The 18,030-nt window shown below is 35.7% G+C and overlaps 2 protein-coding genes across 10 annotated transcripts; one reads left to right on the top strand and one right to left on the bottom strand.

The window, feature by feature from the left end:
* The first annotated feature begins 2,896 nt into the window (after positions 1 to 2,896).
* On the top strand, positions 2,897 to 6,127 carry LOC147513761 (Nucleotide-diphospho-sugar transferases superfamily protein). Of its 2 annotated transcripts, none has more exons than XM_086597014.1 (10): positions 2,897 to 3,191; positions 3,260 to 3,311; positions 3,388 to 3,494; positions 3,623 to 3,668; positions 4,045 to 4,179; positions 4,302 to 4,391; positions 4,530 to 4,661; positions 4,750 to 4,833; positions 4,975 to 5,039; positions 5,572 to 6,127. In XM_086597014.1, the coding sequence occupies exons 1-10, from the start codon at positions 3,076 to 3,078 to the stop codon at positions 5,756 to 5,758; spliced, it is 1,014 nt and encodes a 337-aa protein (XP_086453140.1). In that variant the 5' UTR covers positions 2,897 to 3,075; the 3' UTR covers positions 5,759 to 6,127. The 2 variants fall into 2 exon arrangements, with proteins under 2 accessions (XP_086453140.1, XP_086453141.1); XM_086597015.1 differs by having other exon boundaries at positions 2,967 to 3,191; positions 5,231 to 6,127.
* A 971-nt stretch (positions 6,128 to 7,098) lies between these two features.
* Positions 7,099 to 13,073, bottom strand: LOC147513760 (Pleckstrin homology (PH) domain superfamily protein). 8 transcript variants are annotated; one of them, XR_015215635.1, is made up of 10 exons: positions 12,928 to 13,073; positions 12,733 to 12,839; positions 12,556 to 12,643; positions 12,011 to 12,482; positions 11,633 to 11,686; positions 10,942 to 11,042; positions 9,461 to 9,586; positions 8,552 to 8,641; positions 7,521 to 7,846; positions 7,099 to 7,357 (listed from the first exon to the last, which is right to left on the bottom strand). XR_015215635.1 is itself a non-coding variant. In XM_086597012.1 (9 exons), the coding sequence occupies exons 1-9, from the start codon at positions 13,003 to 13,005 to the stop codon at positions 7,715 to 7,717; spliced, it is 1,248 nt and encodes a 415-aa protein (XP_086453138.1). In that variant the 5' UTR covers positions 13,006 to 13,073; the 3' UTR covers positions 7,442 to 7,714. The 8 variants fall into 8 exon arrangements, 4 of the variants coding, with proteins under 4 accessions (XP_086453138.1, XP_086453139.1, XP_086453136.1 ...); XR_015215636.1 differs by having other exon boundaries at positions 10,942 to 11,039; XR_015215633.1 differs by having other exon boundaries at positions 12,733 to 12,845; positions 12,928 to 13,069.
* Between the last annotated feature and the right edge of the window lie 4,957 nt (positions 13,074 to 18,030).

Below are 18,030 nucleotides of genomic sequence, written 5' to 3'. Positions count from 1 at the left end.
TGAGACCAATATGGGAAAGGACATTGTTCAATTGCTGTCTTTTTTATGCTTAGTTTGAATAGGGCGAGAACCACATAGTCCCACACCGGGCAAACTTTACTAAATTATGCCCTTTTTAACAAATTCGTAGATACATAAGCTCGAGCAGTGAGGAAATGTGTTCTGGCGGACAGGGTTGCCACCAATTGTCTGAAATTGAAGACACACTAACTACTGATCTGAGCTCTCTTATAAGTTCTTTTTTTTTTTTTTGTAAAAGTGAACCTTAAGGCTAAGTCCAATGATTTGGTGTGGTTTTTCTGACAGCCGCCAGTACCACTGGTCTTAACAGTTCTTCCTCGTAGATACATTAGTTCGAGCAGCGGGCAAACTTTACTAAACTACGCCCTTTTTAACAAATTCGTAGATACATTAGTTCGAGCAAACAGCTAACGGCTCTAGGGAGTGATAGCTTTTCTTCTCTTTTCCTCAAAGCAACTTGGAGAATAATTGGAGATGACTTTGTGTGGGCCGTAAAGAACTTTTTCAGATCTGGCATGCTACTACAAGAGGTGAACTCAACTTGTATTACCTTGATACCTAAGGTGCACTCTCCTAGTTCTCTTTGTGATTATAGTCCAATTGCATGTTGCAATGTGGTACCAATTGCATGTTGCAATGTGGTTTATAAATGTATAACAAAGATCCTGACATGCAGAATGAAAGAGTTTATGCTTGCGCTGCTTAGATTGGGAGTGGACCTTTGTAAATTGGGTGCAAACACGCATTGAAATACCTAGGTTCTCTATCATGATCAATGGGACACCGTTTGGGTATTTCAAAAGTAAGAGAGAGATAAGACAACGAGATCCAATGTCACCCTATTTGTTTGTACTTGTCATGGAGTTTTTTCACTTAGATACTAAGGAGAAGAGTTGAAGACGGAGACTATAAGCTGCATCATAAATGCATAAATCCTCCTGTTACTCACTTGTCATTTGATGATGACTTAATTGCATTTATGAATGGAGATTTGAACACAATGAGAACTTTAAAGAACTCTCTTGAAAGGTTCAAACTATGCTCCGCTTGCAAGTGAATTGGGGAAGAGTAACATGTTCTATGCATGAATGAGTGATTTTACGTGTACACCACAGATAGAAGGCATTAGGGGTGCCAATGGATAGGTTTGGATTCGATATCGCGTATCCGAATCCGAATCTGAAATTTATATCGATATCCTAATCCAAATCAAATCAGACGGATATTAAAAAATTATCCAAATCCGATTTCGGATATCCGAATCGGTTAATATCCGATCCAAAAATTAATATTAATTAAAATTTTATTTACTTTGAATAATTCATTTTACCACTTTAAAAATTATTTTATATATATATATATATATATATATATATATATATATATATATATATATATATATCGAAAATGACATTGTTGAAGCGTTTTGCCTTTAATTGTGTGTCCGACTCTTGATGACGCCGCACCAGAGCTCTATCGAATTCCAAAAAATTTCCCCTTGATAAATTATGTACGTAAATAATTTAATTTCTTTTTTCACTAAATCTAAATCAAGTACTACGTAAACCAAACTTACACGGCGAAATTAAGTGAGCTGAGTTTTTTTATTGATACGATCTTAATGGCAGACTCAAAACATGGTGGACCTCTAAATTGAAAAATTGTGCAAAGGGCAATCCAACACCAAACTTAGTAGCCGTACAAATGTGAAGATAGTGTTTGGTTTCTCTTCCTCATGTTTCACTAATATAATATGTCCGTCAACGTTTGGAAGTGATTCGTATGAGGTGTATACCAGTCCTTGTAATATCGAGATTATTGCATGATAGTGGCCTTCCTTCTGCTTTTTTTTTTTTGAAGTTCAGTGTGAATCTTACCTACGACATCCCTTATTTTTCAGGTGACTCCGAGTTATTTCGAGCTGTTGCTTGCTGTGGTGCATTGCCCAGCTTCTTTACTACCACTGGTCTTAACAGTTCTTCCACTTGATCCAAGTTATAATCAGTGAGACATTCGGTAAATGAACTCATGAGACCAATATGGGAAAGGACATTGTTCAATTGCTGTATTTTTTATGCTTACTTTGAATAGTGCTAGAACCACATAGTCCCACACCGGGCAAACTTTACTAAACTCCGCCCTTTTTAACAAAAATGTAGATACATTAGTTCGAGCAGTGAGGAAATGTGTTCTGGTGGACAGGGTTGTCCCCAATTGTCTGAAATTGAAGACATACTTACTAATAATCTGAGCTCTTTTTTTTAAAAGTGAACCTCAAACAACAGTAAGAGCATTCCCAATCTCAATATAGATGAATATTAACTGGGAAATGTGGGACAATATTCAATTGCTGTATCAAGGTGCTATTTTCCCATTCCCAAGTCAAAATGAGATACATTAGAGCAAAAATGTCTTCAACTGGAGATAGTAGTTGAAATTGGAAACTAATAATCTGGATGTTTTTTTTTTAAGTGAACCTCAAACAAATGCAGTGAACCTCAAACAACAGTAAGAGCATTCCCAATCTCAATATAGATGAATATTATGGGAATGTGACAATATTCACCTCCAAATATCAAGGTGACTATTTTCCCATTCCCAAGTCAAAATGAGACAGAGAAAAGTCTTCAACCGAGATAGTAGTTGAGTTGGGAACTTCGGACTGGATGTTTTATTCCATCTCGTGTGTTTGTTTAAATTTTTTCGATTTTTTTTCGGATGGAATGTTTCATTCCGTCTCGCGTTTTTTTTTTTTTTTTTTAACGTCAGACGGAATGTTTCATTTCGTCCGGCGCGTTTCATTTTATTTTTACATTCAGATGAAACATTCCGTCTGAGAATAAAAATCATCTTTGCATTGGGTAGCCTTACTTTTCACCAAAATGGTGGAAAAGAGGGAAAATAGAGCTGACATAGAGGTGAATAAGAGTGGTTTGCATTGGGAGTGTCACTTGAATGGGCTTCATGAAGGGCCGGGCCCGAACAAATCGAGTTCTTCTAAAATCAGCTAAAAGAAGGAATATTCATAATATTTGATTATTGTTTGCAGAAAAGATGGACATTATTCTATGGACGATTTTGGAGTTTTTATTTCTTCCAGCTCTGGTGTTGGTTTTGGGATTCTTCGCGGCGGTTTTCTTGGAATCGTTCAGAAGAAGTCGCAGACATATGTAAGAAAAGAATTCTATTATTATTAATAACATTTTTATATAATTTTGAAAATTTGATTTTATTTCAGTGCCTACTACGATATTCCTCCATCCTTTGAAGATCCAAACTCGTTAAAACAGGTAACGAATATTTGTAGATAAGGCAATGCTAGTTTATTTATTTACTAGTTAATCTATAAGTTATTGACTTTGCTAGGTTCCATGCCCATCAATCTTTGATGCTGCTGACAAGTATATGTCTTTCGTTATTCCTGCGTTTAATGAGGAGCATCGCCTCCCTGGAGCTCTTGTTGAAATCATGAAGTAAGTTTGATATTCATCTATTCTACCTGAGAATCAACAGCTTTCCAATTTTACGCACTTGTTCATGAGTCCATCAATCTTGGTATTGACGTTTTCTTCACCTAACTATAAAGAATTGTTCTCTGTAGTTATCTCCAACAACGTGCGGCCAAGGACAAATCATTTTCTTTCGATGTATGGTTTCATTGTTTTTATGGTTCACAACTCACAAGCACTCCTCTCATTGCCAATTGGTTTTGAGTTGGATGCTCTAAATGTGTTTTTTTTTTATGGGTAAATATATATATCTTCAGTTCAATATTATAATGATTTATTTTCAAAGCAGGCTTTTATCAGTTTGGCATGCAACAAGCTTTAACTTACCTGACTGGTTTACTCCCAGACTCATATCTAATCTTTATTTATTTTTTTATTTTTTTAAATCTATTACCAATTACCTGCATTATGCACTATATACTATGAAGTGCATTGCGGTTAGTGAATGATGTACAGATGTCTGATGTCATCATATAGAAAGTAGAGTCTTATATAAGTGGTGGCTCCTGAGCAGGTGTTGATCGTTGACGATGGAAGTTCTGATGGCACTAACAAAATAGCATTTGATTTGGTAAGGAGATACTCAATAGACAATGTAAGGGTTATTCTTCTTGGAAGAAATCATGGCAAGGGTGAAGCTATCAGGAAAGTGAGTCAATCCAAGTCTTCCCTTTTGTATTTCAACTTTACTTGTCACCAGATTTTGTTTTTCCATCTCTATATGAAACATCCATGGTTATAGCTTTTCAAATTTACTAGTTTGTAATACAGGGAATGCTTCATGCACGCGGTGAACTGCTTCTAATGCTAGATGCTGATGGTGCAACCAAGGTTGATGACTTAGAGAAATTAGAATCTCAGGTGTGATTGAAGCTGGGCATTTAAATTTTTAAATGTGTGCTATAGGATGATCTGTTCACTATTGTATGCGTTTTTTATCTGTTACTATTAGATATTGTGGTGAACTTCTTGGGGATGGCCTGTTGTTTCTTTTATCAGATACGTTCAGTAGCTGAGAAGGAACTACACTTGGAGGGTGTGCTTCCCTCTGGCTCAAGTGCAAACATTTCTGGTATACCAATTTCCGCATTTGGTTCTCGAGCTCATCTGGAGAAGAAGGCTCTGGCAACAGTACGTTTATTTTTTTGTTCACCTCTTAAAGTAGTTTCAATGTTCATCTTCTTTGTTGAAAATTTTCTATATTTGCTTGCTGTTTCAGCGGACGTGGTACCGGAATTTCCTAATGAAGGGCTTTCATTTTGTGGTTCTCTTGACCGGAGGTTCAGGAATTCGTGATACTCAGGTTTGTTTTCTGCCTGAGAACTTTATTTTTTACCCTTGGCTGGCATAGCACACTCTTATCATCACCATCATTCGTACCTGCTGATACCATGAGGTACTGGCATCAGCTTCCTTTTATAACAGATTATTGTGTACTTTACAGTGCGGGTTTAAGATGTTTACACGGGCTGCTGCTAGGAAGCTTTTCACTAACATACATTTGAAAAGGTACGTAACTATGTGTAACATATTTCCTCAACAACTACTTTACTATTCATAGACTCATCTATGCATGCTGCTGGGAAGCTTATCACCAACATATATGTGAGAAACATGTTAAGCTTAATTCTTAATTAACTGATGACAAATCATATCTTTAGCTTTTCAAGCTCACCTGAGCACGGAAATTCTTGTTTTAGGAGGCATGGAGCAATAGCTGGTATAGGGTATGCATTGCGTTTAGAGATTTGGGACTCTGGCTAGTTGTGATGCCATGATTTTGTAGCCACTTTGGAATATGATTTATAGTATCTCTCGGGTTCAACTTAGTAAGATTTTTGGTCTATATACTGTGAAGTGGGGATGACAAATCATAAGTGAGCTAAGGAATTTTGCAACATAGTTCAGATGCTTGGACGCTCAATTCCTGCTTGCTATATGCCTATATCTAGTCGCCTATAAGTTGAATTTTACAAGAAAAGTTGTATTCAGAAACAAAGAAAAAAATGTTGATAATATTAACTGCTTGGATTTTGTGCAGGTGGTGCTTTGATGTCGAGTTAGTGTATTTGTGCAAGCATCTATCCATTCCCATGATTGAGATATCTGTGAACTGGTCAGAAATCCCAGGTTCCAAAGTGAGTATTCGCAGTATTGTCCACATGGTTTGGGAACTTGCTCTCATGTCTGTGGGATATAGGACTGGTATGTGGGAAATTCTAACTTGACAACCATGAAATGAGTGATGAATGGAAGGAGATCCACACAAGTTCTTCATGTTGCCTGAGTATTAGAAAGCACAAGCTCTCTTTTCCTTAATGAAAGCAAAATGTCAGAGTTGGTAAGCAATACAGTTTCAATTTTACCACAAATTTTGGAGGAAAATAGTGCTCCAAGGGAGATAACATTTAACTCGACAAATGCAGGGGAAGGTTTTGGGAAATTTTTGGTGAGGTTTTATTTAGTCATGATGAGTTATTTAATATAATGAAATCGATGTTGTTGCATTACATTCACAGAGAAAATGGATTACTTTGATCAAATAGTTTGACCAGTTAAAATCTCAAGGAATTTTGAATACAGTGGAAGTCCAACTATCTTGTTGTGTATTGCATCTGCATTGTGGAAACTTGACACAATTACGCTGAATGTGAGCTAATTGACTTGTGAATGGATGTCTCCTCACTGAATTTAAAGTTGATTGCAGATTTGCAGGTGCTCTGGATTCTTGCAACTCCTCTAAGCTGTGTTGCTATTATATTTTATAGCTCCTATTCAACTACATTAGGTCACCCTCCATGATTGAATAATCTGCACTTAAATTTTGTTTTTATGGTTTACAGGTTGAGGTTGCCCCACTTTTTGTCAAATGTTAAACCCTAAAGACTTTCCTCTAGTCACAAATGATTTTCATGCTGGAGTTTAAAAGACGAAAAACTTCAATTCCCAAGAGTCAAGATCATGGATTTAAACTGTCTCCGGTCTTATAGTAAAGAGCATTATCAGGGGTTGGGGACAATGTGGCGACAAAGCATTATCAGCTTTATAAGAAAAGGGAAAGAAAAGAATGGTTCATCTGCGTCCACAGCAAAATTCTTTAAATCAAATCATCAAATATGGTGCCTCAATCGTTGTACCAAACGTGATCGTACAGTGTGAGAAAAGGATTTGAAAACACAAACGAAATATAGCAACACAAACGGAACTACGGAAGTCGTATTTCTACGTTCTATTGTTGGACACAACCGTCCAACTGCTCATATCCAAACAAATAAAAGAGTTCAACAGCCTCGTCTGTGAAGAACTTTCAGTTGTTTTTGGCTATCAATTTCCCGTAAAAGCTGAATTCTCTCCGCGGCATTGAAAGCATCGACGCCAAAAAACACAACCCATTTCTATGGTGTTTGTTTGATACATGCGTTGGTTGGATAATTTTGGGTCTAAAAAAGCTTGACACTAAGATTGCAATAAAACATTTCATGCTTCCTAGGAAACCAGGTTTTCTGAGATCACATCACCCATGGCCCTTTGACCCGCCTCTTTCCATCATGCTTTCGAGACACTAGTGTCAATTTAAATATCAATAATAATAATACTAATTAAAACACACACTACCTCTCCCATTCACTGCCCAAATGCCCCAATCATTTATTGCAATGTGTTACATTACATTCCTTCCACTCACTAGGTAGCCCTGATTTTGTTTTTCTCTTCAGTTTGCATGCACAACAAATACAGAAACATGGAAGCAACGTGCTGCACGCAAAAGTTGCAAGGACTGAACCAAATTTCAAGAGGGTGAGAAAGGCCCTTTCCAGAGTCACTACCTGTTAAAGATGGACCCCTGAAATTAGCTATTAGCCACATAAGTCTGACACAAACTTACAAATATAAACGGAGCCACATTCGAGTTTGCAGTAACATGCTTGTGAATTTGCTTCCTCTATATTTTACAAGTACAGCAGCCTAGTATACAAAATGACAGTTTACCTGTCAATATTGCCTCGCGCTGGAAACGGCCTTATGCTCACTTCTACCAAGATACACTTCGCAAAATTGGAATAAATAAATGACTAATGATACATATGACTGATTCTTTCCTCCAAAGGTTCTGAATCCAGACACTTATCACTGCAACAATGGAGTGTAGTACCTCCAAAAACAATAAGCATTTACCGAGATCTTCAAGCTGCTGGAGCATATTCTCGAATTGCCGACGCCAATTTATTCCTGTCTTCCTCTGTTCTAGTCCTTATTAAGTAAGTGCGTGCCACAACACTATCATTACTGCCACCATCATTCCCACTGGAGTCATCCTGTTTCGGCCAAAAGTACAGACATGCAACATGAGATCTAGTGCTCAGAATTAAAATGAAAATGTCACGTAGGAAAATGAGTAAAAGATGATCCTCTTGTAACTCAAAGCTTGCACAAAGCAGACAAATAGCATCCATCATCTGATGTGAGGTGATTCTAGGTCAAAATTTACAGTAAAGGACAGAATGTAAATCATCTGACCTGATCAACAAAAGATATATACTGCTCAGAAGGTTGAACTAAGAGCAAACTGAATATCTTGTTGAACACAGACTGGATATCAAATATTCTAAGGACTCCTAGTACAACATATAGATTTTGACCTTTTGTCAATATATTCACTACAGTTATATCAAAGTTAGTTGGAAACTTGGAACCTTCCACTTGAAATTTCTTATAGACATCTGTATGCATTCTAGGTGTGTCCAAAGTAGATGAGCAGTCCAGATATATCAACCATGGAATCCACAAGTGTTTCGCAAATTCCATTCAGGTATTCCCATCAACAGATTAGGTGTAAAGATTGCCTCTTTCATCTCCCAACTTGTTTTTTAAAAGAAGTTTCAGACACATAGGACTAAATTTAAAAACACTCGGCTGAAAAAAAAAACATCACTATCACTTCTTAATCATCAGATATATGCTAAGACAGACATCACTCAGTATGCAACTACAGAAACATGAAAAAAAAAAAGATGTATTACCGAGGTATGAAATATTGCAGCAATAGCATTTTTCATCAAATTAATTTTGATGCCTGGATATATCAATGCATTGAGCAACACTTTACCAACCTGCACACAAGCAAATAACAAAAGATTCATTGATCAACGTCAAAACTGTAAGGCACATCACAGCAAGGATTATGTTCATATGTTGTCAAAGGCCGCGCCGAGGCGACTCAAAGCGACCAAACGGCAAGGCTTGTAAGGAGGCACTTTTTGGTAGAGATAGTTGCAAGTAGTTGTCAAAGGTGGGCCAAGGCGTTAGTTGAGAAACCCACCACCTTGCCCCTTGCAACAAAGATCAAGGATAAAATCATGCAACAAGAGCTATCAGACTGAGGTCACAGGCCCATTTTTTGGAACGAAATGCACAGCTGGCTGTTATAAATTTTGGTATTAAGAAAAAATTAATTACATTCCAAGGGCTTGAACCTTCAGATTAGAATATTGACAAAATTTAAGGAAATTAAAGGTTGAAGATTTTAGATTCATACTCCAAAGATAAATCAGACGTAACATTCTATCTTATAGAATGTACCAAAATCATCTCAAAAAGGTTCTAATTGTACTTGTCTATTTTAGTAACGAAAAGACTTCACCTAGTACCATCTGCCTTTATTGAACCTTTTACACCACAAAGTTCTTCTATAAGCTAATTAATTTTTTTATCACAAAAAAATTCTATTGTGAAAGTATATGGGAAGGAAATGTTGACATTAAGGCATCTAAAGGTGATGGCATCAAACAGACTACTTCAAGCCATACAAGGGAAGAGAGGAACAGGACAAGCTTCATTAAGACATCAAGATCATAGCAGACATTTTCATGTTTCAAACAAATCATTAACAACAAATTTAGTACAGAGGTGGTTGACAATAGAGATCATACATCATTTCGAATGAGAAGTGTTGGTTTTGATTCTTTCGTAGCTTTGCTAACACCCTCTTTGCATTTGATGGAAAGCTGCCCCATTCCTCTATCTTTCCAAGGTTCATTGTCAGCAGGGTCAGTTGACTACGCATGTTTAAGAAAACAAGATTAAGAAGACTGCCAATTTCATAATATTAAAGCTACAATTAAAAGAAGATTGTCTTACAGCTTTCAATTCATAAAAGCACAAATTCAACCCAAGATCAATTAACATGAAATACAATAGTTTCTGCACCAGATGCACCCTGAGAGTCAGGAAGTAACAGATTTCCTGGTAGACTACTATCAGCATGATCTCCTAGCTGTTTTACTAAGATATCCATTAACAATAGATTCTGAAAATATCTACATGGACTGCAGAATTTACAAGTGCTAAGTTTCATAACAAACTTTGAGATGAAATCAGTTTTTCAGTTAGAATCATTTTAAGAAAACATGAAAAAGTAATAGCATATATACACAAAAAAATAACAATGTATCAATTTGTAGCAGATCTGGTATAGTATGTAATGTCCCAGTCCAAAGATTTCATGTCAATTCACAATTTGCAATGTTTTTAGTTAAAAAAAAAACAGTATATAATAGGAAAATATGGACCGTAACCATTTTCCATTCCAATGCATTCAAAAATAATTGAAAGTTTAAACACATTTTTGTATGCTTTATTTAATATCCCACACTTGAAATGAGTGGTGGCAAGGTGTGCATTGCATTTTCAATTATCTGTAGACTTCTAGATGTGTGACCTCAATATAATGAGTGGTAGGTGTGGCATATCCATCTCAACCCAACCATGAAGAAATCTGTAGTAACCAAACAAACCAGAAGTACCTATTGGGACCTAGGACTTAATTTATAACTCTTTATCCAGAGAACCTAAGCAATAGATTCTGGAGGACAGAAACAATTGTATATCTGACTTCGAAAGACATGCAAAATCACATAATTGAAAAGTTTTGCAACATTATTTTGGTGATTTATAAAATTACTGCAAAAACTTGTACAGAGAAAAGGGGTAAAAAACATGAGAATGATATTTTTAAGATTATGGAGCAAATGGCATTAGATACCATGGATTTTCCTAAAGATTTTAGGGTCAACCACAGAATGTATAAGGTCGATCCGCTTCATACACGGACAAATGCCGGGAACAATGCCTTTGCAACTCCTGAAATTTGACAGGAACTAAAAGCAAAGGTAACATAGATAGCCATCTCTAGAGATAACTGAGTTGATGTAGCCCCATTGTTTGGTTACAAAATTACCATCTTAACTTTCTAGCTAGGCAGAACCAATAAGCAAAGAAAAAAAGAAGAAACTATCACCCAACTGTGTGGTGTTTATACACAATATAAACTTCATCAAAACATATTGGTTAAGAATGAATATTCTAATATACAAATTTAATGACATCTGAATATTTGTACTAAAACATATACCTTTACGTATAGTTTGCACTTGACTTCATGTACCACAACAACACCCTTTTCTTCAGACTTCTTCACCGATGGACTGCTAGGTTGCTCCAAGTCATCCTCTGCTAACCAATCGAAAGAAGATCCAATAAATAGGTATTCATAGTAAATTCTTTTCTTCTCTTTTTGGTAATTGAAAACCATTTCTTTTTACTAAAAAAGGTAATTAGAAACTGTTTAAGACGTTCAAATTACCAAGTCAAAAATTTACACCAAGAACAATAACAAATATAGTTTTCTTTGTTTTTTTTTATAACTGGAATTCCTCAACTGATGATGACTATTTCAAATTCAAACAGTATGATCAAACCACTTTGAGAGTACTAACTAACACCCTCCGACACGGGGACTGTAATTTGATATAGAGTTGCTAAAACATCAGTGCAATTGTCGACAATTATTCAACCAGTAAACCCCTCCCATATTTCAACGACAAGAATATAGAAAGCATCTCTAGGAGCACCACGCTATGTTCAGGTAGTTCCACAAATTTCCAACCAGAATTTCTTCAACAAGAATTCTACATATGTTGGAACTTTTAATCACTGTGCAAAAGCATGTCTTTGTCAATGAAGGAACAATTAGTTTTTACAGCAGTTTCAGAAGAATAATACAAGAAAACGAAAACGAAAAAGGGAAAGAATTCTTGTCTCACCACCATTTGGATCAACTGAAGCATCGTGGTGTATTGGAGTTGAAGTTTGACTTCCTGCAAAATAAATGTGTTGTAGATGTTTAATAATCAATTAAAAAAGATTCAAGTGCTTTCAGGACATCTACGAATACGGGAATCACTACCACCAAGTGCAACAATACTAAACCCAATAATATTAAAAATCAGAATAAAAAGAATACAATAGGATGTGAACAAGTCAAATAATCAATTCAAATAGTTACATATATATTTCTTGTCCCTTTTCTTTCTTTCAATCATTTTGCAGTCCTTACTGTTTAATTTACTAATGTCATGGCAGAAAACAAGTTCCTATTTACTTACTGACGTAATATACATAATATTATCTATGACACTTACCAAACAAGACTGACGCCGGATTTGTGGACGGGATGCTAGGGCTCCATGAGTTGGCAAAGCTTGACGTTGAACCCACTTGAGCAAACCCACTTTTCTCAGGAATTTGAAATTTCGTTTCATTGTTTTTGGTGCCAACTGCAGGTAAACTGTCCACCTTTGCAGCATTTTGAAACTTTCTTTCGTTGTTACTACTCCCAAATATCAAACTATTCTCAGTGCTACGTAGACCAAATGCAGGTAAATTGTTTTGGCTCGAAGCAATTTGAGAATTTGTATTGTTGGCGGTCCCAAATACTGACTTATCCTGAGTGCTACGTGAACCAAATGCAGATAAACTGTTTTGAGACTTGGTTGCATTGTTATTGGTCCCAAATACGGACTTATTCTCAGAGCTATGTGGACGAAATGCAGGTATACTTTCTGCCTTTGCACCATTAGCTTTTAGCCAATCAACAACATCTCTGAACGTATCCTACAGAGAAGAAAAATTTAAAGGCACATACAAAAGAAACAGGGTTTATAACGGGGTGTTTGAAAGAGTTTACCATAATGTGTGAAGCATGAGTTAAATAGTCTTGAAGACCATCTTCCCAAAGCTCGTCAGGGTGATTCTGTAGTTGTGATTGAACCCAACTAAATAAATGATAAAGAAGAAAATTATTATTATTATTATTAGATTAAAATGTTAACAAAGTGAGAATAATAATAATAATAATAAGGACCTCGCGAATTGGGTGTTGAGAGCACGCACATGCTGTCGAGAAGATTCAGCACGCTCGGGATCCAAAGATTCAAAAGGAGATGCTCGCATTATTCTTTTACTCCCAAACTGCCCCTATCAATAACAAAACAAAAATTAACCCTAGCTGGAAAAAATATATAAATTAAGACAGAGAAATAATAATAATAATAATTACAGGTGAATCGGTGTTGGGATCAGAGAGATTGGAATCTGATGATGATTGAATACATGAACGTTTTCTTCCCTTCATCATATCTCTCTCTTCTCTTCTTATTTGATTTCTGATTTTTAATGAATATATTTGCAGTGAAATAACAACGGACCGGACTAGGGCTTCTTTTATAGACTTCGCGGCCTTGGACTTAAAGTCTTAAACCAACCTCATGTCCGTCATCCGTTTCATTATTATTTTTTTTTTTTTCGCTAATGAGCCCACAACCCATATAGTCAAAGCATTTTTCAGATCATTTATGATTTAAACAATATAAAGATAATAAGATTCAGAAATTGTCGACAACACCTTTTATTATTGTCTTACTAATATTCTGAATTTCAAAGAGCATTTAATCGATGTTCTCCATGCTTTGTGAGTTGTTAGAAGACTTAAATTAGTATTGCCTACATTCATTTGTTTCGTCCTTATTTTGTAACGAACACAAAATTGAAGTTGTTAGTACTAATGTGGTCATCAGCATCATTTTTTTTCTTTCTTTTTCTTTTTATCAATTGAAATTCCACTAATAAGTTACAATAACTAACTCCCTAGCTCCTAGTCCACACTCCAAAATCCAAATACATAGATTTTTGGTCCCTTCTAACTGCTAACTTTGTAGTAGCAAGCCTAAAATATGTACATAGAAAAAAAAGAGAGAGAAAGAAATGCAACCATAAGCCATCAACATCATTTTTTTTTTTTTATCAAAACAAATCTTTCTTTCTTTCTTTTTTCTTTTTTTTTATCAGTTAAAATTTCATTGATAAGTTACAGTAACTTCATTGATAAGTTACAGTAGGTTTACTGTTTTCACACTCCACATACATAGACTTTTGCCCATTTCTAACTGCCAACTTTGTAGTAGTAAGTCTAAAATGTGTAGTCGTGTAGGAAAGGGAAAAAAAAATAATAAATAGAGAAATGCAAGCATACAGGGCCGACTCTACCCTATAGCCAAATAAGCAACTGCTTAGGCCCCGCAGCCCAATGGCCCCCAATATAATTTAGCCCACTATTATTTTTCAGCATATTATTTTAACGGTTTATAACGTTCTAAAATCTTTCATTTCCCTCGCTCTACCCTACGTTTTCCTCACCCTTCTCCAACAAAAAACACTCTTCACATCCATTGGCATTCAGATTTTGCTTAGGGCCCCCAAATGTCTTGAGCCGCCCCTGCAAGCATAAGCCTCTAGTCCACAAAAATCTTCACCTCTCCATTCAATTGTTCTTCTATTTATGCTCTTTTGTCTTCAATGCAATCTCCTTTGCAGGTTTGTTGGCTTGCACTTGCGCATAGGTATCTTACACTTTATCTTTATTTCCTCGACCCTATTGTGGAAAGTTTAGAATACAACAAATTAAGATAGAATGCATAAGCAAAGTGTAGTGATCAAATGTGATCGATGGATGAAAACTCTTACTGTTGAAGATTGAACTAAGTCTATTGATTGAATGTTCGGATGAATCACTTTCTCCTGATACAGTCTTTATATAGTGTTTCCAATTAGCTTTGATCCAATCATATCATAATGCGTGCCATCTTCTTCTTCCCACTTGAACCTACAACATATGAAACTAACCAGAGACATTCCAAATTAGTTATGGAATTACATGCTAAAATATCGGCTGACTATATTTGCCCACGACACAAAGTCAATTCATACATTCTTTTATTTATAGTGCGAAAATGTAAGATGACAATTAGACGTTGATTGATTTCAATAGAAAAAATAATTGAATATATATATATATATATATATATATAGTAGTACTTATTTCATCATTAGTACTTATTTAAGAACACTCAGCGTTGCTTTTAGATAGTTATAACTTCGTTTTATTTTAGGGTTAACGAGTATTACCCCTACTAGATGAGCCAATTAGGATCCCCCCAAACTAGATGGGAAATTAGGATATCTCCACTAAATACACACAAAAAAAAAAAATGGGGCTAATTTCCTTTCCCCATCTAGGAGGGGGGATCCTAATTGGCTCATCTAGTAGGGGGTAATACTCGTTAACCCTTTATTTTATTTTTACACAGATGATATATAATATATAGTTATATCTAGATTTTTCTTTCTCTAGTGATTGGAACATTATTGAGGATAGCATGGCAGGCAATTGCATATAAACATTATTGATAGGACTGGTTTTCAATTCCTTTCCAACTCTTGAATTTGCTTTTAGGAGATGACAAAACATGGGACTTGCATATTAGATTGGGCAGCCATTGGTACAATGTACACATAACTTTCAGTCTAGGAATTGATAGTTTTGTTGCCTTACCCCTTGATGTACGTGCATAGTCTTGATTCATTTGGTGTTATGCGTGAATTTTCTTGGAATATAAAACATAATACCAAGTAAAAGGATAGCTAGGAGTTCAGAATAGTGACTTAAAAAAATTAAAATTTTCAACCAAAACAAAAGGAAATTGGTAACGTTCCAAACTTATATGAAAAATTGCTTGAGAGTAATGGGGTTTCTTTACAGTAGACCTGTCATATATGGAAAATATTGGATTATCTTTTTTTCCTAATAAATGAAAATACTGGAATCCAACAAAAGTATTAACACTTCCAATTACAATTGTAAGGGGTAAAATGCTTATCTCATTAATAGACAGAGGCCATATTTATTGATTCTCAAGATTACAATATGCAAATCAACTTAAGGATAGAATATCCTTATTACATAACACTAAAGGAAATAAGATATAACACTAAAGGAATAAAGATATATGGAGATATACTTTAACACTCACCCCCAAGTTGGCACGAAGATGTCTATCAAACCCAACTTGACAATGAAACTCTTGAGCAATGACGGTCCAACTGGCTTGGTGAACATATCTGTTGTTTGTTCAAACACCGGAATAATAATGTCAGCTATGACCTTCTCTCGTATGAAATGTATATCCACCTCAATATGTTTCGTTCTCTCATGAAACACGGAATCTGAAGCAAGCATTATGGCAGATTTGTTGTCACAGAACAACGTGGAAGAAGGTCCTACTAGAAAACCCAACTCATCATAGAGTGAACGTAGCTTAGCCAAAAAGCTCATAAGTCCCCTGAGCCATCGCACGATATTCAACCCCTGCAGAAGATCTAGAAGTAACATTTTGTTTCTTACTTGATCTTCCAAGATATCATGTGACCCAAGAAAGTACATAAACCTAATGTTCATCGTCCATCTGTCTTAGAACCAGCATAGTTTGCATCAATATATAACAAGATAACCCTGACTGTCCATTTGATGCATAAAACAGACCAAGTCATGGACATGACTTAAGATACCTCAAGATATGATAAACATCATCCATGTGAGATGTACGAGGAGCATGCATAAATTGACTAACAACGCTAACTGCAAAGGCTATATCAGGCCTGATATTAGTCAAGTAAATCAATCTCCCAACTAAACGTTGATATTGAGATAGATTAGAGAGCAATTCTCTAGACTCAGATGAGAGTTTCGTGTTAGGATCCATAGGTGACAATGCTGGCCTACAACCTAGCATGCCAATATCCTTCAACAAGTCTAAAATATACTTCCTTTGAGAGAGAGATACCCCATGTCAAGAATGTGCTACCTCAATGCCTAAGAAGTAGCGAAGGGGCCCCAAATCTTTCACATCAAATGCCTTACTCAGATCAAATTTCACCTGAGCAATACCAGGAATGTCATCGCCTGTAACTATAATATCATCAACATACAGAAGAAGTAGGACATGGTGTCCAAACTTGTTCTTTCGAACAAAACAAGTACGATCAGATTGGCAGCATATGAACCTAATAGACAATACCACCTGGCTGAAATGGGAAATTAAAACCAAGCACGCAGTGACTGTTTCAACCCATATAGAGATTTCTGAAGACAACACACTTTCCCAGTATACTCCCCCTCACCGCGAAAACCGGGTGGAGGATCCATATAAATAGTCTCAATGAGATTACCATGGAATGAGATGATGCCAAAGAGATAAAGAGCCGCACAGAGGAAAGTTTAGCCACCGGAGCAAATGTATCACCGAAATCCTTACCAGGAATCTGAGTAAACCCCTTTGCAACCAATCATGCTTTGTAACGATCCACAGTATAGTACCATATGCACAATACTTAATAGAAAACACTTATTTACATTGAACTGTGTTTCTCACCAAGTGATAGGGAATAACCATATCCCATGTGTGATTTCGTTCCAGTGCTTCCATTTCACATTGCATTGCAGCAACCCAGTGGAGATCACGTATAACTTCATAAACAGACCTAGAAATGGAGATAGCTAGAGGAGGTTGTAGCCAAGAAAGCTCGATAAGAATAAGAAAGTCCCTGATAAGGCACAAACATGCTAATAGGATGGTGAGTACAATAATAAGACAATCAGTTGGATGTCTGTCCCGTGAAGACTTACGAGATGGTGGTGGTGGCGGCGGTGGTGGTACCTATAACAACCCCATTTTTTTAACAACATAAATTACATTTTTTGAATTGAAAATAACTATTATGTTATGAAGTCTAGCTTGTTCTAGAATTTGTTTGGCTGTTGTTGATTTTTCAAAAATGTTTTTACTTGAATTTGTTTGTTAAAACTTTTGTGGGTATTTTAGAATCATTTTTAGGCTTTAAAACATTGTTAAAATGTACCGATTCATATATGTATGGACCTTGGGTGTTTTTAGACCCATTTGAGGCCCATAGGTTAACTTAAACAGACTTAAAACATTGAATAAACAATACCTACGAATTTCCTCTATAAAAAATATTATTATTCAAAAACAAAACCCTAGCCTCCATTAAAAATAATATTTTTGATTGAAAGAAATAAAAAAAATGGGAAGAAGAAGAAAAGGGATTGGAGAAAAGGAAACATTGGTATTCTTTTGCAAATTCAATTTTAGGTGAGTAAACATATTTTTATAAAAATATATATATAAATCATTTTTTGTGACTTTTATCTTGTTTGCTTCATAAATGCTTCATTATCATTTTATAAAAGTTCCATATTTAATTATGAACGTTTGCTATTTGTTTTGAAATTTTCATTGTCGTTTAG

The sequence above is a fragment of the Coptis chinensis genome, chromosome 3, assembly GCF_015680905.1.
Source record: "Coptis chinensis isolate HL-2020 chromosome 3, ASM1568090v1, whole genome shotgun sequence".
Classification (NCBI taxonomy): Eukaryota; Viridiplantae; Streptophyta; class Magnoliopsida; order Ranunculales; family Ranunculaceae; genus Coptis; species Coptis chinensis.
The sequence above is the reverse complement of the archived record's forward strand: the minus strand, read 5'-3'. Positions and strand labels throughout refer to the sequence as shown.

What these genes read in the sequence shown, in the direction of transcription:
- LOC147513760 (XM_086597010.1), bottom strand. Translation starts at nt 13,005, where the DNA reads ATGATGAAGGGAAGAAAACGTTCATGTATTCAATCATCATCAGATTCC. An exon ending in ATCCCAACACCGATTCACCT is followed by an intron (nt 12,846 to 12,927) that starts GTAATTATTATT and finishes TGTTATTGATAG; the next exon opens with GGGCAGTTTGGGAGTAAAAG. An exon ending in AGTGCAAACTATACGTAAAG is followed by an intron (nt 9,587 to 10,941) that starts GTATATGTTTTA and finishes AAACATGCGTAG; the next exon opens with TCAACTGACCCTGCTGACAA.
- LOC147513761 (XM_086597014.1), top strand. Translation starts at nt 3,076, where the DNA reads ATGGACATTATTCTATGGACGATTTTGGAGTTTTTATTTCTTCCAGCT. An exon ending in AGAAGAAGTCGCAGACATAT is followed by an intron (nt 3,192 to 3,259) that starts GTAAGAAAAGAA and finishes ATTTTATTTCAG; the next exon opens with TGCCTACTACGATATTCCTC. An exon ending in GCTCTTGTTGAAATCATGAA is followed by an intron (nt 3,495 to 3,622) that starts GTAAGTTTGATA and finishes TGTTCTCTGTAG; the next exon opens with TTATCTCCAACAACGTGCGG.